General features: G+C 37.8%; 2 protein-coding genes across 5 annotated transcripts; both read right to left on the reverse strand.

Moving 5' to 3' along the window:
* RB195_020967 (uncharacterized protein) lies at positions 1-16,158 on the reverse strand (the record flags this gene model as incomplete). Of its 3 annotated transcripts, XM_064189546.1 has the most annotated exons (18): positions 1-326; positions 555-667; positions 1,035-1,090; positions 1,754-1,875; positions 4,342-4,469; positions 4,544-4,617; positions 4,925-5,056; positions 5,149-5,253; positions 7,809-7,904; positions 10,391-10,482; positions 10,586-10,672; positions 10,731-10,843; positions 10,899-11,020; positions 12,913-13,044; positions 13,143-13,228; positions 13,347-13,454; positions 13,552-13,733; positions 15,782-15,891. In XM_064189546.1, the coding sequence occupies 18 exons, from the start codon at positions 15,889-15,891 to the stop codon at positions 1-3; spliced, it is 2,184 nt and encodes a 727-aa protein (XP_064045425.1). The 3 variants fall into 3 exon arrangements, with proteins under 3 accessions (XP_064045425.1, XP_064045426.1, XP_064045427.1); XM_064189545.1 differs by lacking the exons at positions 1-326; positions 555-667; positions 1,035-1,090; ... (7 more) ...; positions 13,552-13,733; positions 15,782-15,891 and adding an exon at positions 8,136-8,198 and having other exon boundaries at positions 1,721-1,875; XM_064189544.1 differs by lacking the exons at positions 1,754-1,875; positions 4,342-4,469; positions 4,544-4,617; ... (10 more) ...; positions 13,552-13,733; positions 15,782-15,891 and having other exon boundaries at positions 1,035-1,105.
* Positions 16,159-16,260: 102 nt separating this feature from the next.
* RB195_020968 (uncharacterized protein) lies at positions 16,261-21,023 on the reverse strand (the record flags this gene model as incomplete). Of its 2 annotated transcripts, none has more annotated exons than XM_064189547.1 (17): positions 16,261-16,341; positions 17,065-17,153; positions 17,210-17,296; positions 17,347-17,459; positions 18,032-18,153; positions 18,227-18,386; positions 18,438-18,516; positions 18,753-18,880; positions 18,940-19,013; positions 19,075-19,206; positions 19,286-19,371; positions 19,429-19,536; positions 19,591-19,757; positions 20,503-20,558; positions 20,657-20,725; positions 20,798-20,908; positions 20,967-21,023. In XM_064189547.1, the coding sequence occupies 17 exons, from the start codon at positions 21,021-21,023 to the stop codon at positions 16,261-16,263; spliced, it is 1,719 nt and encodes a 572-aa protein (XP_064045428.1). The 2 variants fall into 2 exon arrangements, with proteins under 2 accessions (XP_064045428.1, XP_064045429.1); XM_064189548.1 differs by having other exon boundaries at positions 21,006-21,008.
* Between the last annotated feature and the right edge of the window lie 2,676 nt (positions 21,024-23,699).

Consider the following 23,699-nt stretch of genomic DNA (forward strand, 5'->3'; position numbering starts at 1 on the left):
TCAGGACGTCGATTTAGTTTCGATATCCTGCCCCTCGTGAAGCACATCTTCTAGATCAGGTTCAAGTGAAGGCAATGCATAGAAATCAGTCCGAATGTTATTACTCTCAGCTGTATGATCCTGATCCTCTCCGGAACCTTCGTCGTGACCAACTTCAGCAATGGGCTCCTCATCCACATCAGCTCGCTCCCCGTCCTTCAACGGTTTTTGGATCTCCAGCTCAAATTCATTATTTTCACCGATCGTTTTGACTCCAGCTCCAAACGCGATGTTTGAAGTTTCTTCAAGATTTTCGACATCATAATCGCGAGCAATATTTTCGTCCGCTGAAAAAGGTTATCTGTGCAGTCACATTCTTTTAACTCCGTCGTTTAACGCCCTAAAGAATCTTCTTATCACTAACTGATGGGGTGACATCTTGGAAATCAGAAATGATGAGAATTCCCTTGTGATTACAAACTTTGACACAATCCTCCTTGAAATTTCAAACTCTCCAGGAAGTTGAAGCCGAAGAAATGTAGACAGAGTCAGTACGTTGCAGAAATCACACCCACCGAAACTATACTGGACAATTACTTGTGCCGATTTCCGGACAGCTTTCAGCATCACCGGCACGACATCCGAATTTGATAACACTCGCTTCTTTGACGCAAGATCACAGCAAAACCTTGAATTAAAAAAAGTTCCATTTCTGTCTACTACGTAGTGATAGAATCAGAGAAAATAGCAAAATAGAAAATTTTTGCGCATAAGAAATGTCGTCAACTAGTACATAGGTTCACTACATAAGTTATGTCGCCGTATTATAGCTACAGTATGTTGTTGAAAATGCTTTTCATCCATGAAGAAGAATTCGAGTTGATTCTCATAAACACTTTGGAAGTGCTTTAGGAGTCGCAAATTTTGCGGAATCTTTGTTTCCGCTGCTGATCAATAACTCATCCACGAAATTCTCGTGAAAAACGTTGATCGTCGTCAAAACATTTTGGACATCGCTCACGCTCTTTCATTCAGAGAATACCGGAGAATATGACCTTTCCTTCGAAAACTCTCGAAAATTCAAGTGTATGAAGTTCTTCACTTGACTGTTCTTTAAATAAAGCATTTGCAAGGATTATTTCAAAAGAAAAAAAATCTCTTCAGATTAGTTCGAACGTTTAGTTGCAATAAATCCGGTGGAAATTTCCAGTTTCTCGTTTCTCTAGTTTTTCCATAATCCTCTTTTCAGGGAGGAGAGGGAGACGTGAGCAGGGCTGAAGCACCGTGAATCGGTCATAGGTAATATATCAAAAGATGAGGACACAAAATAACGAGGTCTGTATCACCTTGATTTTTCTAAGCATTCCTCCTGTAGCACATCCGTAAATGTTAAGATTTTGCAGGGTTAATTTCTCCAAATATGGCAAATCTTTCTTGAAAACCACTGTTCTAAAAGCAACTTCTTGCGTTTATTTATTTATTTTTTTTATTTCTTTACTCTTTAAATGGTCATCCATGTGTGTATGAATGGAGTACACAAGGTACAAATAACACAAATGAACTCCAGTAAAAAGAGAATCTCCCAGACCATTGCTTATTTACTAATAAATGTTAATTGCTAGCATGTTAGGTTGCAATGCAGCAAATATAAGTTTCTGAACGCCCAAACAGTTAATTTCTTCCTCAAAGGTAGTGAGAACGCCTGACATTTTGAAAAAAAAATCATTTCTTTGGAGATTTTTCAAGGAGCGATAGGAGAGAATTCCCCACGAACCTGTTCCCTGTAATTCGTTTGTCCATGCGGACTTTGAACTCGGCTGTTTCTCTCCAGCACCCGGGTACACATGTGCCCTTTATCTTCTCTATCGTCAAATGGATTCGTTTCCCTTTCGGAGCCTGAAAAATTATTTTTCAAAAAACTGAAACCTTGCTATCAGGATTTGAAAACATCCAGTCTTTTTGAATTTTGAGACAATATAAGATTTCCAGCTAAAAACCTCTGGCTCTCAAAAAGTAAGATATTCTGAGGACAGCATGAATTTTCGGAATGAAAATAGTAGAAAAAAACATATAAACTCAGTTTTATAGATTGTTCCATTGCAATCATAGCACCTTAACTTCGCGAAGCGTCCATTTTGTTGAGACGAGAGCGAACAGAAGTAAGCCCACAAGGCACAAAAATACTGGTGTAAACTGTGCATACTTTAGTATTCGTGATATTTTCATGTTATTAGATTACTCGTAGTGCGGGTGTAGCGCAATCGGTAAAAGGTTTTGCTGTATCTACACGATTGATTGGAGGTTCGACTCCGCCCTAGTGCTCACCAAGCCTTTCATCCCTTCAGGTCGATAAATTGGTATCAGACTTGACTAGGAGGAACACTGACTTGACACATCGGCTAGCCTTACGCAAGTCACTGTATAGACTTAAACCTCAGGCGAAAATTAAACGCAGCCAGATACCACGAATCTGACGTGGTGAGTGAATCCATGGCAAAAGCCAAAGAGTTGTAGGTTGCAAGACCAGGGGTGGTTCTGCCCGCCTCTCCCTAATGGTCCTAAAAAATCGGCGTGGGAACAGCTGTAGTCCCTATGAGGGACGTGTAAATGATGTAGGTAATGCGCTCTATTGTGTGTTGATCGATACTGTAATATTACCTTTAGGGACCGATCTCTCCATCACGAGAAGCGGAGCAATTTCGCAGCAGGGTTCATAAGAGCCCACGTCTTGGAGCACATTAAAAGGACCCTAGCCACACCCACAGACCAAGGACGGATCAAGGACGCATAGGACAACAACACCAAGAACCGCATTGCCAGGTCGAGCCTCTCGACAATGCTCTCGATGGGAGCGAAGCCCAGATCAGCTATCAGAGGTAAGGCTTACTCCTTGCATGCGTTGAGAGCTGTTTCCGCTGCGCGACGGTTACTGACGTTAGAACGCTCCTCTATGTATACGTTCTGGTCCCCTCAGCAACCTAGTTTCACTTGAATAGGCAGTCGAGGAGAACTCACTGGCTTTCGACCGCTGCGGAGCTGGATGCGGCGCGTGTACAAAAGTGGAGCGTTGCAATTGACGTCGTCGTGAAAAACGGAGTCTTTCACGCCTTTTTTGCTACGATTAGGGAGAGGTGAGTGGAACCACACTGATTCCGCAATCTAAGACCCCGTGTAGAATTTGTCCATTGGAAATTTACACCACCTCAGAATCGTGGGCTGATGCCTCTAAGGTGAACGTTTTGACGCATCCAAGGCGGATTGATTACCGCCAGACACTTTACACTTTTATATTACTTAGAAAATTGGTAAATGTACTTGCCAGTATATGGTAGATACATGTTCTCGGTTTGCCCGCCTTGGGAGCTGCGTTGATGCGCAGCTTCATTCGTCTCGGTTCTTCCTTTGCGTACAATCGTCCTACGCATTTTCGAATTGACGGAGCTTGTGGACGACCACAGCGAGGCCCACCATAACCAGATGGGCATCTGGCGAAAGCAAAGAGTTCTTTTTTCTTCTTTTTTTGTTAATAATGTTAATAGTAATAACTATTAGTGTGTTACCAGTTATTAGTATTTTCTTACATGCATGTTCCACATTTATGCGAATTCTGTATTCCGCCGTTTCTACAACGTATCGGGAAAGGACATTTCACTGAAAATGCGGATTGTGAAATGTATGTGGACAAATTGTGGACACAAAGATGTGAACACAAAGTAAAATAATTCTAAGGATTTCATACGGAAGCATTGCAGGAAAAATACGTAAAAGACAAGATCGCAAATATTTAGTTCGTTGTCCTCAATACATACCCTTTCTATGTAGTAAGACTTATAGCGACCAGCAAAATGTTGGTTTTGGTGATATTAATATTGGTTAATGAAAACATTGGTTATGTTCACAGTCGATTTGATGTATTCCTTTGCACGAGGTATGTAAGATGTACATAGCCGAGGTTCTTCCTTTTATAGAAAAACAAGGATTTTTGAGAGGGAGGAAAACACGTCTCCTTCTCGGAAGGTCTTTAGAGACGCTCTCAGTGAGAGGAGGTGAAGGCTAAATTTTACACACTGCCGTTTAGTTTCGACTCTAATTTCAGCATCCTGATCAGATTTTGATTTGCATTTGCATTTCCGTCTTAGTTGACAAGTTGAAGTAATAATTTTTCTCTCGAATAGGAAAGATAATCGAGTGGGAGATCTTTTCCTTTTGACGGATTTTTCTAATTTCAAATATTTAAATGAGTAAAGTCTGCGATATATGTAGTAAGTAACAAGTACATAGTAACAATAACAGTAACAGTGAAATTCCTAAAATATCACTTATCATAACCGTAAAAAACGTAGTTCACTTAAATCGACTTACAACCGCATGCGTAATGAGCATTCATAATCTGAATATCCAAGTAAGAAGGACCAGCCAGTTGTCCCATGCTGCCCTGTTCGTTAATATTAACGGCCAACATCGATGGTATTCGAGGATCGATAGAGAATCTTAATAAAAACACCCATATTATCTGTTCTGTGAAAAATATTCAACTATTACGCTTATAAAATTGCAAACTAACTCAAACGGCGTGTATTGCATAACACTTCCAATGTCATAAGGTGTACCATACATTTTCATTTGCTTCGGACTCACCTAAAAATGGATCATTTTCACTGGATGTTGTGGCTGGTTTCATGAATTAATTATTTATCTTTACTTATTTTATATTTATATCTCATATCCGTACAAATATATTTTTTTTTTACTTTTTTGCATACACCAAAGATGCGACAAGAAAAAGAAAAGAAGTGCTGTATTAAAATTATTATTATAATTTTATTTATTAGTGTTAACGCCAGAATCAGAACATTATTTAATATAATGTTTAAAATAATATCTAACAATATTACAATTTTTTCGTTTTTTTAAGAAGCAAGGAAAATCTTAGAAAATAATGCACCTTTGCAAAGTTATATAGCTGAGATTTTGGAATACGTTGTGGATAAATAGTGATCCAATTGTCCCGATCGTAACGTGATTGCTCATGGAAGAGTCCCAAAGCGTGAGCCAATTCGTGTGATGTTATCCCGAACTGAAATGGACCGCTCAAAAGAGGGCGATGGATAGCAGTTGATTTACATCTTCTTTTTTTGAAGTGAAATTGTTTTAAATAATTCAGTTTACCGCCTCGCATCCTCTCCCAATCGAGACGAGCTGTTGTCCTTGTGCAGCGTCACGTCCCACCGTACTCCAACAGCCATCATCATTTCCGACGAAAAGCAGGTAAACCTGCAACTCACATATGCATGTCATTGTGTTTTAATTTTTTTCCTTTTTCCTAAAAAGTAAAGGGATGCAATAATATTCATTTCATCTCTTTCTCCAGGAAAATCTATTTATTTTGTTGACACCAAAAAGAACGACTTTTCATTCATCAACATGGTTCCTTTCCGATCCTTCTCTACTAAATACTACTGGATCATCGTGAGTTTGAGGTGCACTTGCCGATTGCACTCACTATGTAACGTTTTACTGCTTTAGTAGACTGTATGCATTACTTAATATTAACTCTTAAATATTAATCATTATTATAATATAGAATACGCACTATAATAATAACTAATATTTGATATTTACAGCTAATCACGCATCACATTGAATTGAAAGAGTAATTCTTGGCCGTTTCTTCAAACATACAAATCCGTATGGAATCCAAAAGTTTTGACAACATGGTATAGGTTGATCGATAAAGAATTTATCGCTTCACAAAGTCTTATTTTTCAGTACCCCCTTTATCATTTAAGCAAGGTGTTGAGTGAAATTACTCATAAAATTTGTGCTGTGCATGCATGGCGTTGAATGGGTTGAGTAGTAAGATTAAAAAAGAGCAAAAACGGAAGAAAAAACAAGAAAAATTAAAAACGTGGTAAAAAAACAGAAAGAAGCATCTGAAGATCTAATGGATGCATGCTGATAGTGAGAATTAATTTTTTGACTAACTGGTTGTGGTGGTTTTTTTCTGGAAAACATGATAGAAAATGAATTTTGTCTCAGTCTTCAACAACTGGTCGACAGGCGCATGAAAAGGCGACCGGTAATGGATGCTCCATCAAAGTAAAGTGGTCTCCCTCCATAAACGTCAGTGATCTCGGCTTAGACCACCTTATAAGAGATAAAATCTAGTTCCGGTGACTTTATCATTCCGATTAAATGCAATAAATAAATAAACAAGTGGTGTCAAACGTGTAATTTTTTGATTCACTTGAGGCTTTAATCTGGCAATCAAAAGAAAAAAATCAGTTAAATTTTTAAAAAAAATGCAACTCAACGGTCTTAAAAAGCGAGAAATTCTCTATCGAGTGTTGTAAAATATTTTCCCTACGCTCACTGTTTCTATATAGATTTTTGAATAAAACGACCTCGAATTATTCCTCAATCCTGTAATAGGCTTGCTTTGGATGAGATACTATTTTCTAAATAGATGCGTTTACATTTAACCCATCAGAAAATTCACATTTACAAATAGCTTCATTTAAAAAAATTGGCTGAAGCACCTGTTCCTTCGTACGTCGTCTGAAACGAATGCATGTATGTTTCCTCCAAAATTGTATTGCAGCTAGAACAGAGCGTTTTCCTTCGTTGTCTGAATGGAATTTCACTCCAATTACAGAGGGATGCACAGTTAAATAATTAAATCTAAATCCAGAAAATTCAGGCTAATTAAATCCTCACTCATGCTCTTATGGAAAGCATAAGGAACTCCTTTTTTCCAGATTGTGGATGGGTAAAGACCGTTTCGAAATGCTGTACGCTTGTGACGGCCATTCGCATCGTCCAGAATATTTCTGAGCATTTTTGTAGGTATGCGAATATCTCCTTGGAATAGAAGATCGCTGAAACGTTCAGTAATCATGCAATCCAACATTATTCCTTTTTTTGAAAATATTTTCAAGTTAATGTAGTGAAATCAGCAGTATTTAATGCTGCAATTTGTAGTCTTTTTAATTAGAATTAATTTCAAATGATTAGTTTTAATTTTTAAAATTTTGTAATTTGTAACTTTTTGGTTTACCTGCAGCGAAAAATTACCTACTCTGTTTTGGAAACTAAAACATGCGCTTCACTCTAACGAGGAAATTCTACGTATTTTTTGTTGTTGTTTACATGTCAGCGAGGACAGCTTTGCGTTGTTTTATTTACCAAGATCGAGTTTTGAGGTTGAAAGTTAACTTACGAGTAGTTTTGGTTTATTTGATTGATGGTTGGTAGGTAGTGTGTGTACGCAGGAAGAACTGCAACGTCATCCTTAATGAAGAATATATGAAATAAAAAAAATACTAGAAGAAAACGATGAGGTGAGAGCGAGCACAGATGCTGTAAATTACTGGAAGAAAGACCGCTCCTTCACATCCTTCAATTTATTGGTAATTAATTTTGATCTTATCAAATCATCATCTACATCTGCATCTTTACCTCAATCATCTCAACCTGTTATCCACCAATCTTGAAGTCTGTATAATTTCAGAATTATAAGCCTGGATTTATCCCATACTTTAATTTTGCTACTGTTTTATGAAAAAATAATCCTGAAATTATACAGACTTCAAGAATGGTGGATGAGAATTTTCTTTTCGGATACGAGAAAGATGGGAAGGAAAATTTTTTCACTGCTGTCACTTTTGCTGATTGTTTAGGTATTTTTAGATGTTTGAAGGAAATGTTGATTATAAGACAGCAAAGTTCAAAGAAAAAACAAAAGCACACTTTTGGCCTATTATTCAAGAGAAAAAATTTACATGTGGTTGGCTCATGGCTTTTTTTGTAGATATTTTATTTCGACATACCGAACTAATAACATTGTCTTTGTACTGCTCTTCGATTATACTTGAAAGTGTATCGCGTAGGGCATATTGTTCGGAAGGATTCACCAGTTCTCTGAGCTGAAACATTTATCAAGAAATATTCCAAATAAAAATATAAAAAGTATAAAATATATAAAAAATAATAATTAAATAATTATTATAATAATTCCATATTCCATAGTTCCAATTCCATAGAATATTACCACGAAATTCTTAAGCAACGAAACTTATACTATGACTTTCAAATAAGGTCTCTTAAATCCATAGTTTAAAAGAGAGTCATCACTCAACAAAAAGGAAAACACTTACAGTAGGAACATCCGTTTCCGAATTGACAAAACATATGAGAAGTGCAATGCCAATAACGAACATTCAAGCACTTATTCCACACTCGAGAAGCGTAGCGTAGGGGGAACTCGATATCCGCATCGATAAGAAATCTATCGCTAATAAATCGCACATCATGTGGCAACAAAGGATTCCTGAAACGTCACAAACACGCACAGGAACACTTTGATCCTTGGCTAAAAAGAAAGAGAATAGGATTTGTTCACCAGCAAAAAAAAAACCCAAGATGTAACGAAAAACCAAATTTTGCCGCCACAGTGATGCCAATTTCGCTTCAATAATAAAAAAAAAATCCATAGAATTAGCTCTCTGTCTCTTGATCAGATCAAATATGCCAAATAATAGCAGCTATCATGTGTCGCTGCTAATTACTTTGTCTAAGCATCCTTAAATACTGAGCACGATAAAATCCCATAGCCACCCGATCAACTAATCCTAATTAAATCTATAATTATTAAAACAGTTCCATTTCAGGAATTGCTCTTGGGCATAGCACGATCCCGAAAGTTTATTCTAGCAATTTACTTTCTCATGTCAAAATAAAAAGTCACCATTGAAAAGTTGCGCTAAGTATATGTGGGGCTAAGCAAAAACAATGAAGATACCCACTTTGAATTTGTTCAAAACGTTCAAGAAAAAAGTGAATAATATTATTAATCATCCATCTCTTGTGCCTATTATTTGCTTCTTTGCGTATGTTGTCATTTTTGTTCCTATGTACCGCCTCTACATCGCTATATTCTTTCTTGAAGCTAGCTTTTTTTGGGTTTTTTTCTGTTTAAAAGTTAAAATCCTATCTATTTCTTTATCATTCTCATTAATTTTTTTTTCAAGCTGCAAGTTTTTGCTGCTGCTACATCCCACATGGATTCCCTGTGAAAAATTCGTGCAATGCCAGTTTTTGAAATGTGGAATTGGATTGTGGAAGCATTAAACGGCTTAGGAGATATTAAAAAAATAGCTTTTTGATGAAAAAAGCCGTTCGAACCGGATTTTTCGAAGAATCCATGTTAGATATCTCGACCACCACCAGACCGCGCTTGAAGTTAAAGGCATCACTCCACGAATCTGAGGTGGTACGGATTTCAACTGGAATATTCGTATACGGGATGAGAGACTATGCAGAGGGGGGTGATTCCGTCCATTTCTTCCTAATTGCCGTAAAAAACGGCCCGGAAGATACGGCTTCAGGCGTTTTGGCGCACTATTTTCCACAAGGAGTTCAACTGGAGCGCGCCAGCCGTGTGCGGCGCCGCATCTTTCGGGCGGTTTTTTTTAACGGCAATTAAGAAGAAATGGACGGAATCACTCCCCTCTCCATAGTCTCCCATCCCGTATACGAAAACTCCACCTGAAATCTGCACCATCTCAGATTCGTGGAGTGATGCCTTTAAGGCGCATGAAACCATTGAAAACGTACATAAGAAACATTATCGGAGAACGAAAGAGCCACATTAGAATCAAGACTTCCTTGTTGAGTTCAAAAAGATCTTTTCAAACTGTTTCTATTGGAAATAATGAATAAAAGTGTTCAGCAGTGTCTGGACCATGATCGTTATCAGTTTGAATTCAGGCCCTGGATTGTATGTATTTGCCGAAGTGCATTGATATAATTTACTTCGATGTGGAAAAATAGGCTGCGCTCCACCAATAACCTTTAAATAATGTAAGATGTGAATGCGTATTTGGGCATGTAGTTCTGCAGCGACAAATTGAAAAATTGAATGAAACTCACAATAAAAGTTTTTCTTCATGAGGTCCCAATGGGTTCTTGTTTACACTTTCCAAAACTGCGAGAAATTTGGAAATCGCATAAGTTAGGGGTGAGCCTACAGGATTAATGTTTCTGTTATGATGTGAGTTACTTAGTCAATTTCAGGTCGATATCAAATCTAATGATCTATTCGTCTCTTGTCATAGTATTGTAGCTGCAAAATTAATCATCTTTGAACTTCATTTAGCTTTATTTACTGTATATCACATTTTATATTGCTTATGTTTAAAATAATATCTTACATACAATCATTTTTATTAATGAAAAACATTCTTCACGTATATACAGAAAAATCCTCGTAACTCTCTCCATCGCTTCCATAGAACAATTCTTCTTCAGTTCCTTTGACATCGTCGTGAGCTCTCTAAAATCCCCAAAGTTCAGTGCATAGGGCTAAATATAAATGACCTCAGTAGTGAGTTATAACAGGCGAGAGGGGTACATTTTCTCCAAATCCTCCATCAGGTGAGAGACCACCGCCAGGTGTGCCCATACCGCTACCCTCCGGCAACTGCAGCAATTCCATATCCATTCCTGTAAGATATCTCAATGAGAGTATGTGTATACGTAACTATTTTTATTCTTTTAGTTCCCTTCAGTCTGCAGAAGCGCTATTTTACGAAAAAAAATTACATACCGTAATCATTGTCACTCTGTTTATAGACCTCCATTAATTCAGTGGCATTCAGTGAGATGTTGTCTTCAGCATCCGGAGTGAGAACAACTATATTTAAAAAAAAATCACTAGAAAAGTACTAACTAGAATTTTCTTGAGAGATTACCCCATCGGAAAAACATTAACACTTCTAAAGTTCCATTTTGAGCGAAGAATATGATTGGAACGTTCCGTCCTTTCGAGAGAAGCCGACGGAAAGACTGAGATTCGCAGCAGAACCTGCAAAAATACGGTACGTAATAATCAAAGAGATAAATAATAGATTTATGACCACCTGTAACCCATCGGACGGAAATCGCCATTCATTTTCACCTCCATTGCGGAGGTGTAGCAGCCTTCTTGACATTTCCCTTTGATCGTTTCTATGCCGATCATAACTCGACGATTTGGTGGAGACTGTATAGGAATAGATCAAATATATATTTCACAAATCGGTACAAGTAATATGTATATGAATATAATAATGTAATAATGATATAATATTAATAATAATGTAATAGTAATGATAATATAATAATAATAATGATATAATTGTAATGTTTATAATTAGTAACAATAAAGGCTAAATCGGTCGGAATGTTAGCTAAAACGGTTACATATAACAAAATAGAATAAGCTAGCAAAAATTCAAACCCTTATGTGGTAAACACATTGTCTTCTAGTAAGCCCAATGCTCATTCGTATCCTCAAACGAGTTAACTTAGACGAAGTTGGAATCAGTCCGCCACATTTCATTGGAGCAGAAGAAGCAATCAGTTGACAAAAGTCTCCAGCAAATCCTGTCGGGCATCTGTAGGCAAAAAAAACAGTTCGACTAAGAGAAATATACGAAAAAAAAAAAAAACGAACCTGCACACTGTACAGTTTAACGGATCCACATATCCACCATTTAAGCAACTTGGTTGTGTTTCTGTGTTGTTGCAGGCGGCTATGAAATATTTTTTAAAGCTGTTTATTTCCAAGGAAAAATATTATTAAACAGCAACTATAGCACTGATAATGTCTATTGACGATTTCGACATCCTCAAACGATGGTCCTTCCATTTGACCCATAGTTCCTTGAAGGTTTTCATCAATCGCCATCAATGACGGGAAGAAAGGATTTATCGCAAATCTAGAATTTTGCTTGTTCATTAATCATGTGAACAATCTTGAATGATGATGATCCCTGAGAGAAGACTTTCAAAAAACGATGATACTAGTCTTCACTCTGTTGGTGCGTAGTGCATTATGCTTCCGACGTCGTAAGGCAGACCATAGGTGTCGAGGAATTTTGGTGATATCTGCAAGTACAAAAAATAATCCAAGAGTAAGTCTTGTTTGAACCACTATTGGCAGCGCATCACGTATTTGACGTGGTGCGAAAATCGCACTGAAAGCCTAGAATTTCAGCTGTAGTTTACGGAAACCGATTAAGAAAAGACGAGTGGATTTATTATAAATCCACTTATCTTTTCCTAAGCGTCGTAAAAAAACGGGGTGGGAAACGTTTAGTTCTTGAAAGTAGGTAAGAACGCACCCACCTCTACGCATACGTTCCGGTCCTCTCAGCAGCGTACTCATTCCCCTCACTTGAACAGACGGACAAGAAGACCTCATTGATCTCCGCCCGCTCCCTTGTGGTTGCCGCGCGTTGCAACTGACTTCGTAGCGACGTCTTTCGCGACGTTTTTATTTTTTGCAATGACCCGGTCAGGGCGAGCGAAGCTCCGCTGGTTAACGTAATCTACCACCCACACTCTATGCTTTCACAGGGTTCTCGCACCATGTTAAAATCGTGATACGCTGCCTCCAATTACGTAGAATGAACAGCTCATTTTGTCCTCCTACACTTCTGTTACAATTAATCATTAAAAATTCCCCAAAGTCCGAAGGTTTTTTCTCCAATTTTTACATAAGATAATGTGTTTCCATTGAAAACAAAGTGATTAGGCTGAGGTGATTTATCGAACTGGAGCTTTGGAAGCAACTTTTGAACGTTTTCGTTGTCGAAATCTGCTAGTCATAGAGAAAAAAAGCACAAGGTAAATCTAATGTCATTCCCCTATTATTCCTTATTATTCCCATTATGTAATTGAGTTGAAATCTTTAGGAAGTGGGGAGGCTTGCGATAAATGTAATTATGATCGGACTCCTAAAGACCCTCTAGGACATTTCGGCAGCACTCATCGACTTCTTCATTGGTGCTTTAGCGGTACACAAATAAAAAATAGTTACGAATGAAAGTTGCGAACGAACGAAAAGTTAATCGTGTTGCAACGTAAACATAGTAATAAGAGAAATTTTACCGTGGCGAAATTTTCACTGTCAGATGGGGCCACATTTTTAGGAAAGTACTTAACATAGTCGTCCCGATCATAACGTTGCTGATGGTGAAACAGACCAATAATGTGTCCAATTTCATGAGATGTCACTCCGAACTGAAAGCGCACTTCTGGATGAGATTTTCAGATGGGCCCACTTTAATAAACTGAACATTTATTGTTTTGTTATTCAATTTGGAGATGTTTTTGCTTACCTTATAACATCCAGGTCCGATATAGACAGGTTGCTGCGGCTGTGAAGTATCTCTGCCCACCGATGAAGAGCACATGTCAAGAGATCCTGAAGAGAAGTAGAGCACAGTGTTTATTTCATATTAATAAAATATTATTTTATTCGAGATTCCGTTCATAGACGGTCCTTGCACGTTAACATTTTAAATTCTAACCTTAGAACATACCAGTAAAGAATGCGTATTGAGTTTCAGTAGTGCGTGGACGAAATGTGACGCAAGTGTTATTTTGCCAAAAATCCATAGCCTTCTTTATACTTTCAAGTGCTTGCGGTGCTTAAAAGAGCTTGTAAAAACAATGTGCAGCTCACCGGAATTTCCTTTTTTTCTCAAAAAAGAAGGAACTGAGTCCTTATAGGATTCTAACACTCACGTAAATCAGTATCAAATTTGTAAGGTATGCCAGTTTGCCAAATAGTTTCCGGATAGAAGAGGTCACGATAGGCCCAACGCGTGAATCTTCTCCAGAAATCCTCTCGTTTATGTTCAGCATCTCCAACTATTTCACGTAGTCGAGTTTCACTAATAATTATGTCCCCATCGAAAAGGAAACTTCTGTAAAATACTGGATTTGTTTCAAATTAAATTGAATTTTTAGCACAGAAGCCATATGATTCGACTTGCGAGAAATCTCGATTGAGTTTCATGAAATTTCGCTCGCTAGGTTCCGCACCCAAGAGAACGTTGAAGGTTCGCTGAAATTCAATTTAACAGAAATAAACAGATGCTGTTTATGGCAGAGCACATACAGAGTTGTGTCGATTCGGCCGATATTCATTGTTTACCAGTTTTCTCAACCGATCAAGGTGTCCACGATTACCGCGGACCGAACGCCAAAATAATTTCTCTAAAAGAAATTGCACTATGAATACAAGAGAGAATGTGATTCGAAATGAACAAGAGTTGATAAATAAGTTATTTCAATGTTGTCCTACAATTTTCATTTATGGAAATTTTTGAAGATTCTAATATATTGAAAAATGTTATTCTGCAGTCCAATTTCCTTACATGACAGTACTGAAAAAGAAATCAGTTGACTAGAAGTCAGTAGTAAGTTAACAAGGGGATTGAAATGAGTACTTTTTGGAGGGCAAGGGGAGAGGGAGGCAAATGTATAAATGTGCTCATTTTCTGCCAGAAATTTTTTCCTGGCGGCGTCACCTTGTAAGAGATGCGATCCTCTATGAAAAACTTTCTCTTCAATATTGTTCGATGTTCCAATGAAGTTCTCGTCTCGTGTCATTACTTTATTGCCAAAAAATCCACAAACCTACAGTTTCGAAGGAGCAGCAGACACAGATCACTGACAGTACTAGTGCTGTAAGGCGTACAATCATGTTGATGTTTTGATGATGCGAGAATGCCTTTATATGCTCTGAGTGTGCAAATATGCCGTCTCTCGGTACTGTCATTCATTGTTCCATTTCCACATTTTGAAGGTATTTCCCGTAAACATGCTAGAGCGAAATCATACAAAGAGTTAGAAGATCACATTTGTATTGGAATAGAATCATTGTTGGAGGTAGAGGCGTTTTTTCCATTGTAGAGGTAAACTATTTATGTCTTATTAATGTGTGTTCGTTATTTGTCCTTAGTTACCTATGAGAAGCTGCGCTGTTTTCATTCCAGCCAGTTTTTCCGCTCTAACGTCGAAAATTCGCGTAAACAGTTCCACTATGATTCAGCGATTCAACTGATGTAGCGTTAGGGTAGCGTGTAGCGCAGCGGGTAAGCGGTTCAGCTGTGACTGTACGATTGATGGCTCGAAACCGCCTTAGTATCAGCCAAGCGTTTCATACAACAAGACAGACTTATTCAATTTTACTGTCTCTAGATTCAGCCATGGCAACTCTTTTATTTCTAATACTCTTAAAACCGCTATCATATATACTGAGACTCTCCGAATATCTAGGAACTGCAGTTTTCATTCAGATTTTATAGACCGACTATAGATCGTGCTCAAACTTCTGAGCACTTTAAAATATGACAAGAACATTATTATACAGGCTATTTTAAGTGCTTTATTAATAACAAACAAAAGAAAAACAAAACATCATTTATAAGCATGCTGAACTATATAGAATACCTAGTTTTAAAACATTTACTAATACGCTTGTATCTATTCTGTTTTTATGATCTCCTTCACCTAACACTTACTCATATATTGATCGTTTTTTGGCGCCTTAGCTGGCTGTAAATAGCAGGCTCTATATCAATTCCACATTCTGTTCACTCTTCCTTACTGAAGAGCCTCGGGAGTGAATAGCATTTATTATTCCTACTTATTCTCTACTTCCTATTCTGTATTCTACTCCTTCCGTCTAAGGGTAGAGGCGAAACGGAAGTATTTACTATATTCTGAGCTATTTCACTAGTATTCCGTCATATACTAATTTATTTTCTATTATTCTACTGCATTAGACTACTATTGATACATCGGCTGGCCCCTGCAAGTCATTGTCCAGGTTAAAGAAGCGTTCGTAAATACTAAACAATTCTGAATTTGGACCGGAATGCGCAGCTACATCCCCACAGGGTATGACGCCATGCACTTTATCCTTTATCCTTTATGCATAATTATTGTGGAGATGGTTAAGGTCAACCGAACTGAAACCTGGTGCAGCTGCGGAAGCGCCTGCGCTATAGGTGGGGCCTTATTCATTCCTGCAGCAAGCGAGGTAACAACCTCGATCGCAACCCCTTCCTCCATCATTTGGAGCGCCCACGCAGTTGTCTCAGCTCGCTTTGATGCTATTGTGGTGGATATATATATATATATATATATATATATATATATATATATATATACGAGAAAAAGGTAATGGAAGTAAGGGATATTTTACAGAGTTTTCTCTCGAATACTGGGGAACAATTTTCTTAGAATTCACGAAACCCTCCAGTCATTTACGAAAATCCCATCTTCAACACCACAGATACCAAATATTTATTATCACCATATATACAGTGGAACAACACACATCACACAATAAAATGAAATCCCTCCACTGCTGAGATATGTACATACAAATGTTACATTAAAATTTGTGACAATCGTGTGGTCAACCTAGCGCTTCAACTCAATTCAACTGTATATAGAAAGGTCTTCGTAGCTTTCTCCATTGCTCCCGTATTGCCCAACGTAATCCGATTCATCATTAGCGAGCTGCAACACAGAAGCTTGACCATGTTTTGCAGCCAACAGCCCCAGTTTGAACGATTAAAGGCAGCGTATCATGAAAACGACGTGTTGTGGAAACACCAGGGATCCCCCAGAGTTCGGATTGTAGATTACGAAACCCGACGTGGCTCCGCTCAACTTCCTCTAATCGTCGTAAAGAGCGTTCCTCTCTACGAGGTAATTTAGAATGCACCTCTCCTGTGCTCGTGCCGCGTCCATGAACGAGCGGTCGAAGATCAATGATGCCTTCTCACCAGCCTATTCAAGTAAAACCAATGAATGTACTGCTAAAAAGAACGGAACGAGGAAACGTGTTCTAACGTAGCTCATAAGTGTAAATTCCGTTCTCTCGCCGGTTATGAGGACGACTAGATGTTAATGCGTTCCCAGGTTCCCTTACTACGTCAATTTCGTGATATGTTGCCTTCCAGGCAGAAAAATAGGCGTATACGCTTCTCTGAACGTATAGTCGGTTTAAAATAGCATGAGGCGCGGTGCAGTTTCGCAAGAAGAGCAGTTAAGCTAACGGTTGTGATCAAGGTGGGACGTTGGCTAGCTTCGCTCAGCTACACTCCGAATCGCTAGCAGCCGCCAGCTTAACTGCGTCGCTGGAAGCGCAGCCTCTTACGCAGCAACAACGAGCTTCAATTCGTTTCGACCCGACTATAGTTTACGGTTAACTATTAAGTCCACACTGTTACTGTTTACCTGGGACTTAGATGCTCGATCTTTCATTTCTTTGTTACGATAAGGTGAACGATCTTCATATGGTAATTGCAACACTTGCATGTCTAGTCCTGAAAAAAAAATGATTAAGGGGATCAAGGGAGACGAGAAAATAGGATTTGTTTACCGTTGTCGGCATCACTTTGCTTGTATACCTCCGTCAACTCTGTCGTATTGAGATAGTTAGCATCCTCGGCATCAGGAGTCAGTACAACTACATATTTTAAATTAGAGTCATCGGAAATGGTCCGAGACGTTGCTTACCCCATCGGAAAAATAATGTGACTTCGAGCGATGAATTACGTGCGAAGAACATGAGAGGAATATTTCTTCCTTTGGAGAGAATTCGACGGAACGAATGCGATTCACAGCAAAATCTAAGTGAAACACTTTTATCTGCAATATTTTATTTATCTGCAATATTTATATATTTTATCTTTTATCTTTATCTTATTACGATTTCTATACACAGAAGTCCATATAAAGTATGATATGAAGTAGTTTTCGGACCATATCATCAAATTCAAGCAACGAAAGAAGAGGATAGGATGAAGAAAGGCGAAGAGGGACGTTCTTTCGATGATAATCCAAAAAAAAATTCTTTGGAAATTGTTGTAGACTGGCAAACCGTTGCACATAAATCCCAAACTGCTCCGGTTTCTTCTTATTTTTTTTACGAATTGTTATTCCTTTCCACAAGAAGAGTTTCCGTGAATACGTCTTTTTCCAATACACCTTGTTTACAGTGGCAAAATAAAAATTAACCCATCTGCGTTCTGAAAAGAACGAACCACTAGAAGTTGTAAATGTTATGATCCCTGTGAGATCTTTAAAAAAGGAAATTAAAGGTTTGAATCTTTCAGCCTACTAGGCCTTCTTACTAGATTTAATACTTATGGGACCCTGACGTTGTTGTTAAGAGTAAGGACAAATATCCTAGAGAGCACACCTGTATCCAACAGGACGAAAATCTCCGTTCATCTTCAACTCTACTGCCGTGGTGTAACATCCTTCTTGGCAATCTCCACGAACCGACTCCAAACCAATCATAATGCGACGGTTCGGTGGAGCCTAAACACTATTTCCCTGATCACTTATTTCCTTAAACACCCAGGATTTTCCATGCTGAACAGTTGTAACTTACACGTATATGATAAACACATTTTCTCTTCTGCGGACCACTTGAAACGAGACGAATTTTCATTCGCGTTAGCCTCGAACTGGTTGGAATCAAACCACCACAGTTCATTACTCCCGAAGACTCAATTAACTGGCAGAAATCACCTCCGAATCCCGTAGGGCATCTGTATGAGTGAGTTAACTAAGCAAGTCAGTTTAGTTACATTAAAACTTACTTGCAAATTGTGCAATTATGCGGATTCGGATAACCTCCGTTCAGACAATTTGGTTTGTATTCGGTTTCATTACACATCTCTGAAATCCCAGAGTAAAATTTCAAAATTAAAGAACTCCTTCAATTTAAAAAATAACTGAAAGGATTATTTATTAGATAACTGGTTCCAAATCTTGAACTTCACTATTCTTTTCATTTCCAATCGCAAATCCCGGTTGTTAACCGCAATTTACACATCTAAGCTACTAGCCGCTGCTCAATGCAAAAAAGGTTCCAAGATCCATTCAAAACAAACAAAAAATCAATGGAAACTCACTATAGCATTGGTAGTGCCTGTTCACGATTTGTACATCAAGAAATGATGGTCCATCCATTGATCCCATCGTTGCCTGGAGATTCGTATCCTTAGTCAGAAGACCAGGAAGAAATGCATTTGAGGTAAATCTGAATTTTTGAGGATTCTCTTCGATCAGTGCAAGTTTTCTACTAAACCTAAAACTTACTCAGTTGGAGTATAGTGCATAATGCTTCCGACATCGTACGGAAGACCATATGTGCCAAGGAATTTTTTAGGAATCTGAACAAACCAAGTGAATCCCTAATGATGAAGTGAAAAATTAATAATTAAATCCATTAACCTTTGCGAAATTAAGCCAATATGATTTCGGCACTTGTTTTTTGATGAACGTTATGTAATCATCTCGATCATACCGTTGTTGATGATGAAAGAGGCCAAGAGCGTGTCCTACCTCATGTGTGGTCACTCCAAACTAAATAGTTTGGGAAGATTACCATAAGTATTAAAATATGGACCATAACAAACGAAATAATAGCTAAAAGGAAACTGACGTGATAACATCCTTTCCCAATATTAACCGGTTGTTCCGGTTGTGAATCATCTTTTCCCACGGACGAGAAACAGCCTCTGTTTTCTCCTGAAGTCGAGGAAGGCATAACAAAATAGACATGAATGGGTTAAGCGTAAAAAATACCTGTGAAAAAAATATATTGCGTCTCATTTATACGTTCTCGAAACGTTACGCACGTATTCTGTTCCCAAAATCTCATAGCATATGTTAAACTGAGTATTGCTATGGAAGCTGCAATCGCATGTTTATGTTTATCAGAAGCCCGAACACGTTACTGTAACGTACGAAGGTCCTCATCGAAGACGTACGGCACCCCATCACTCCAAATAGTGCTCGGATAGAAAGTATCTCGGTACGCCCATCGTTTCTTCCGATGATTTTGCAGTAGCTCCGCTTCTAAGCTCCGTAATAACGCACCGCTCATAATCATGTCTCCATCAAAAACTACCGAGCTGAATACCACAAAATGTTTATGCTCCCATAAACTTGAATTAGAGAAATTTCAATAACAATGAGATTAGTAGGTAATGATTAAACAAATAAATAACAAAGGAAATAAATTAATAAAAAAATATAAAAAAAGAAATAATAGATAATAAATCAATTGGCATAATGTTGGAATTTCCTTCATAGTTAAGCAATAAAGTATACGACTGAGAATTCAACACAACAAAACAAAACCAGCTCATGTTTTCATACATCTGACCTAACCTTAATGGATAAAAAACCATAGTAGGGTCGAAAAAATTTGTCATTTGATGGGCTTATTTACTGTACATACTTCCTATGTACAGTAATACGAAATTGTTATGAGCAGAAAGAAGATAGAGCTATTCAGGAAGTTCTTTTCAGTTCAAGTGGCATTCTTAGAGTTATAACAACTACCATATACCTATATCTATCTTTTTTCTTTCAAACTGTGGATCCAGATACCTATATCTGGATCTATGGTTTGGAAGAAAGGAACCTAAAAGATATCATGGGACCAGTTCTCGTTGGTCGTTTTCAACTGCAATAAAACTGAAAATGCGACTAATACAGGTGGTGTTTGACCTTTAACTGTTAGAAGAACACTGAACGTTCTGTAATCGTTATTGAACATTTAGTATAATTATTAATAGCTGTGGACCTAAAATATATAGTTAATGTTTTTTTCCTTTATAGTCTCTTTAATGAAATTCGTACTACCATATTTACCGAAGTTTTCCATTCATCCTAATTAAGTGAGAGCCATTTCTTCCTGATGGAAATCCCTGGAATAGGTACATGTGAAAAGAAAGAAATCCAGGTGATAAAAATACTCGCAGCACTGCAAATACTTCAACTAATCCCCAATTTCTTTTCATAGTACCTGGATTGTTGTTTCATTAGTGTTGTTGACAGATTCCTGTGATGGAAAATCTCGGAACACTTTCTGGCTCTGCAACAGGCGGCGAAACATTCCATTAATCAAATGAATTTGATAATATGAAATAAATAAATACACACGTACAAATGTCAGCTCGGTAGGAATTTTCTCCAAGAGTTGTTCTGATATTTGCACCATGCAGCATAGAAGAAATTGATATCGTGAGTGTAAGGGCAACATTGCTTTCGATGATCGCTTAGCAAGAGTCTTTTATAGTGAGCTTAGTAAGGTTTTCAAGTAAACAGTTGAGTACACAAAGTGACTGACGTAAACATCCACGACAATACCGTACCATATAGAACATCACCATTTACCATTGTCACCTCTTCAGTAAACACAACCAGAATCGGATGTCTTTGCTAGTAAGTGTACCATTCTTGATTATTAGTTGATCATGACACTACAAAATATACTTTTAAATGAGCAGCTTTTTTTATTTTTTTTCGGAGAAAAATTTGTTTTGGGGGTATTTGGAATTCAATGAATGTCAACTCATTCTTATCAAGTTTATGGCGTTTGTGGCAGGGTCTGGTAGGTATTTTAATTTTTTTAAGAACTTGTTTTCAGAAGAAAGTCTAGGGTCCGAGATCACTTAGGAAAGAGGCATCAGCAGTGAGTGGTATTTTGATACAAAACTTAGGGAGACATACAGTATAGTCCTCAGTTTTGCACAATTAATACAGATTTTTGCAGTTAATGTGTCATTACAAAGAATTTGAAGCGATTTTTGGGTGAAGCAAAATCTTTCACACATGTCAAATGTTTCAAAACCAATAGGATTGTTGAAAAATTACGAAAAATACCGGCATTGATATTATTATGTCCATGAAAGTTTTTTTTTCAACACTTATCAAGACGTTTGATAAAGAGGCTCTGTTGACAGATAGTAGTTTAGTAGTTAATAACCACTCAAAATATGCAGCAAAACTGTGCGCAGAGAAACTTAGGGAGTGCACATATTTAATATGGTAATCCTGCCAACAATCAAATTTATCTGTTCATAGAAACTGGTAATGACTTTGGCGTTAATGAGAGTAGATACAAGAGCTTGTCGTGGGCTGGAACCCGAAATTGTGCCTCAGGAAACATCGAAAGCATTTTGAATAACTGCTAAAATCCCAAAAATGAACAGAAAATTTAAGCTTCGAAAAGCGCGTTCGCGTCAAAACGTTAATGAAGTAAGTATAAAGTGCACGGCGTTGATCAATCCCTAAGGGGATACGCCTACGCCGTTGACTTTAACCCAAAATCGTTATAGGTTCATGAACGCGTGTTCAACCTTTTAATGACTTGCGAGGACGAGCGATGTGTGAAATCAGTGTTTTTTATCCTCTCAGCTAAGTCCGGTCCCAATTTTTCGACCCCAGAGAGGTGAAAGATTTGTTTTGCTCTTTAACGGTTTCGAACCGTCAACAGTAAAGTCACAGGTAAACCTGGTACCTACGCTGCGCTATACTCGCGAATACACCGAAACTCTTGATAAAGTGTGTAGAGTGACGCTAGAAATCCTGGTTATGTGCTTCACTTAAAGTTTAAGAACCCAATCGCTATCCCATAACTCAAGCAAAGTCGAAAACTTGAACTTCAAAGAAAAAAGAACTTCTAAAATCGTACGATTTCGGATTCTTCATAATAGGAGAAGACGTATTTCTGTTTACACCTACTCGTCAGCTTGCAGGTATCCTTGTATCGTTAAACTGAAGTGACTACGTGGACATCAGCTACATTTTAAAAATGTCGAAAGTTCAAGTCTATTACGAAATTGAAAAATTCGAATTTTAATCCGTGCAGGTCAGAAATCTATTAAATTAATTAAAATTGTTAATTAAAATTAATATCAAACAAAAAAAATCAGAGAGGAAGCTGGATTTACCTTCTAATGCTGATGTTTTTTTTGAAAGAATTATTTGATTATTTCATCGTTTATTAAATATTAGGCACAAAAAGACTTTTCTTACAGGTCACATGCATGGATTCCGTCAGCAGCTCCTCGTACGCCTGCAACTGTTCAGACCGCCACTAGTTTCTCGATAAGACTAGTCGATTGCCCTTAAATGTTTTTACTGCTCTAGACCTCTCATCGGCCTCGTTTCTCGTTCATATTTCTTCGTAGACGCGGTGTGCATGAGTCATTCAATATCTTTTTTGTTTTCATGGCCGAACATACATGTATTTCTAGGACTCAGCCGAATGTTTCTCGAAAGATTTTCATTATTTCCCACAAAGCTAACATCTTCCACATTGAGATGTTGGTGACTGTGCGAATTGTTTGCTTTTCTCACCTCGCTGATTCGATTCGTTGCAGATGATTTGAAATCGATCTGTTTCTTGAGTCATCTTTTTCGCAACAGTGAAGCATTTTTTCTTGCTCATTCATCGCTGTTGTCACTATTCCCTCTACCATTAGAATTGAGTGGAAATGCTGTTATATACTGTATTTTTTTTACAGTGACTAGTTGCTGTCAAAGTAGAAATTGTTCCTAGTGACTTTCACTACTTTAAACAATACGACGGGATAATTTTATTCGTTGGTGACGACGTCACGGAACTAGACTAGACCAGCGAGCAAATAACTAGTTCGGAACACTTGAAGTTAATGTATCTTGTTTAACTAACACACGTGATACCTCACATTTTATGCGGACGTTAATTAGGATTGACGACCGAAGGTTTATTGACGACGGGACGACACATGTTCCTTTATAAACCGCTCCTTTCGAGTCGAATCTTGAGTTTACCTTAGTTAATTTACTTTGTGAGCCGTGTGCATTTTGGATAATTAGGTCATTAAAATAAGAATCTTTAATGATATACGTACATCTTCAAAGTTTATTTCTTCCAGAAAATGACGAAGAAGTTATGATAATTGATAGAAGCACTAGCTGCAAAAGAGTATCCGCCTGCTCGCTGCAGATTCCGAGAAATTTTTAAGAAAAAAAAGCACTTGACCACCCGTAACCAGTCCTGGTGTTGTCTGTCTCGTGCA

Source organism: Necator americanus, chromosome II (genome assembly GCF_031761385.1).
Source record: "Necator americanus strain Aroian chromosome II, whole genome shotgun sequence".
Classification (NCBI taxonomy): Eukaryota; Metazoa; Nematoda; class Chromadorea; order Rhabditida; family Ancylostomatidae; genus Necator; species Necator americanus.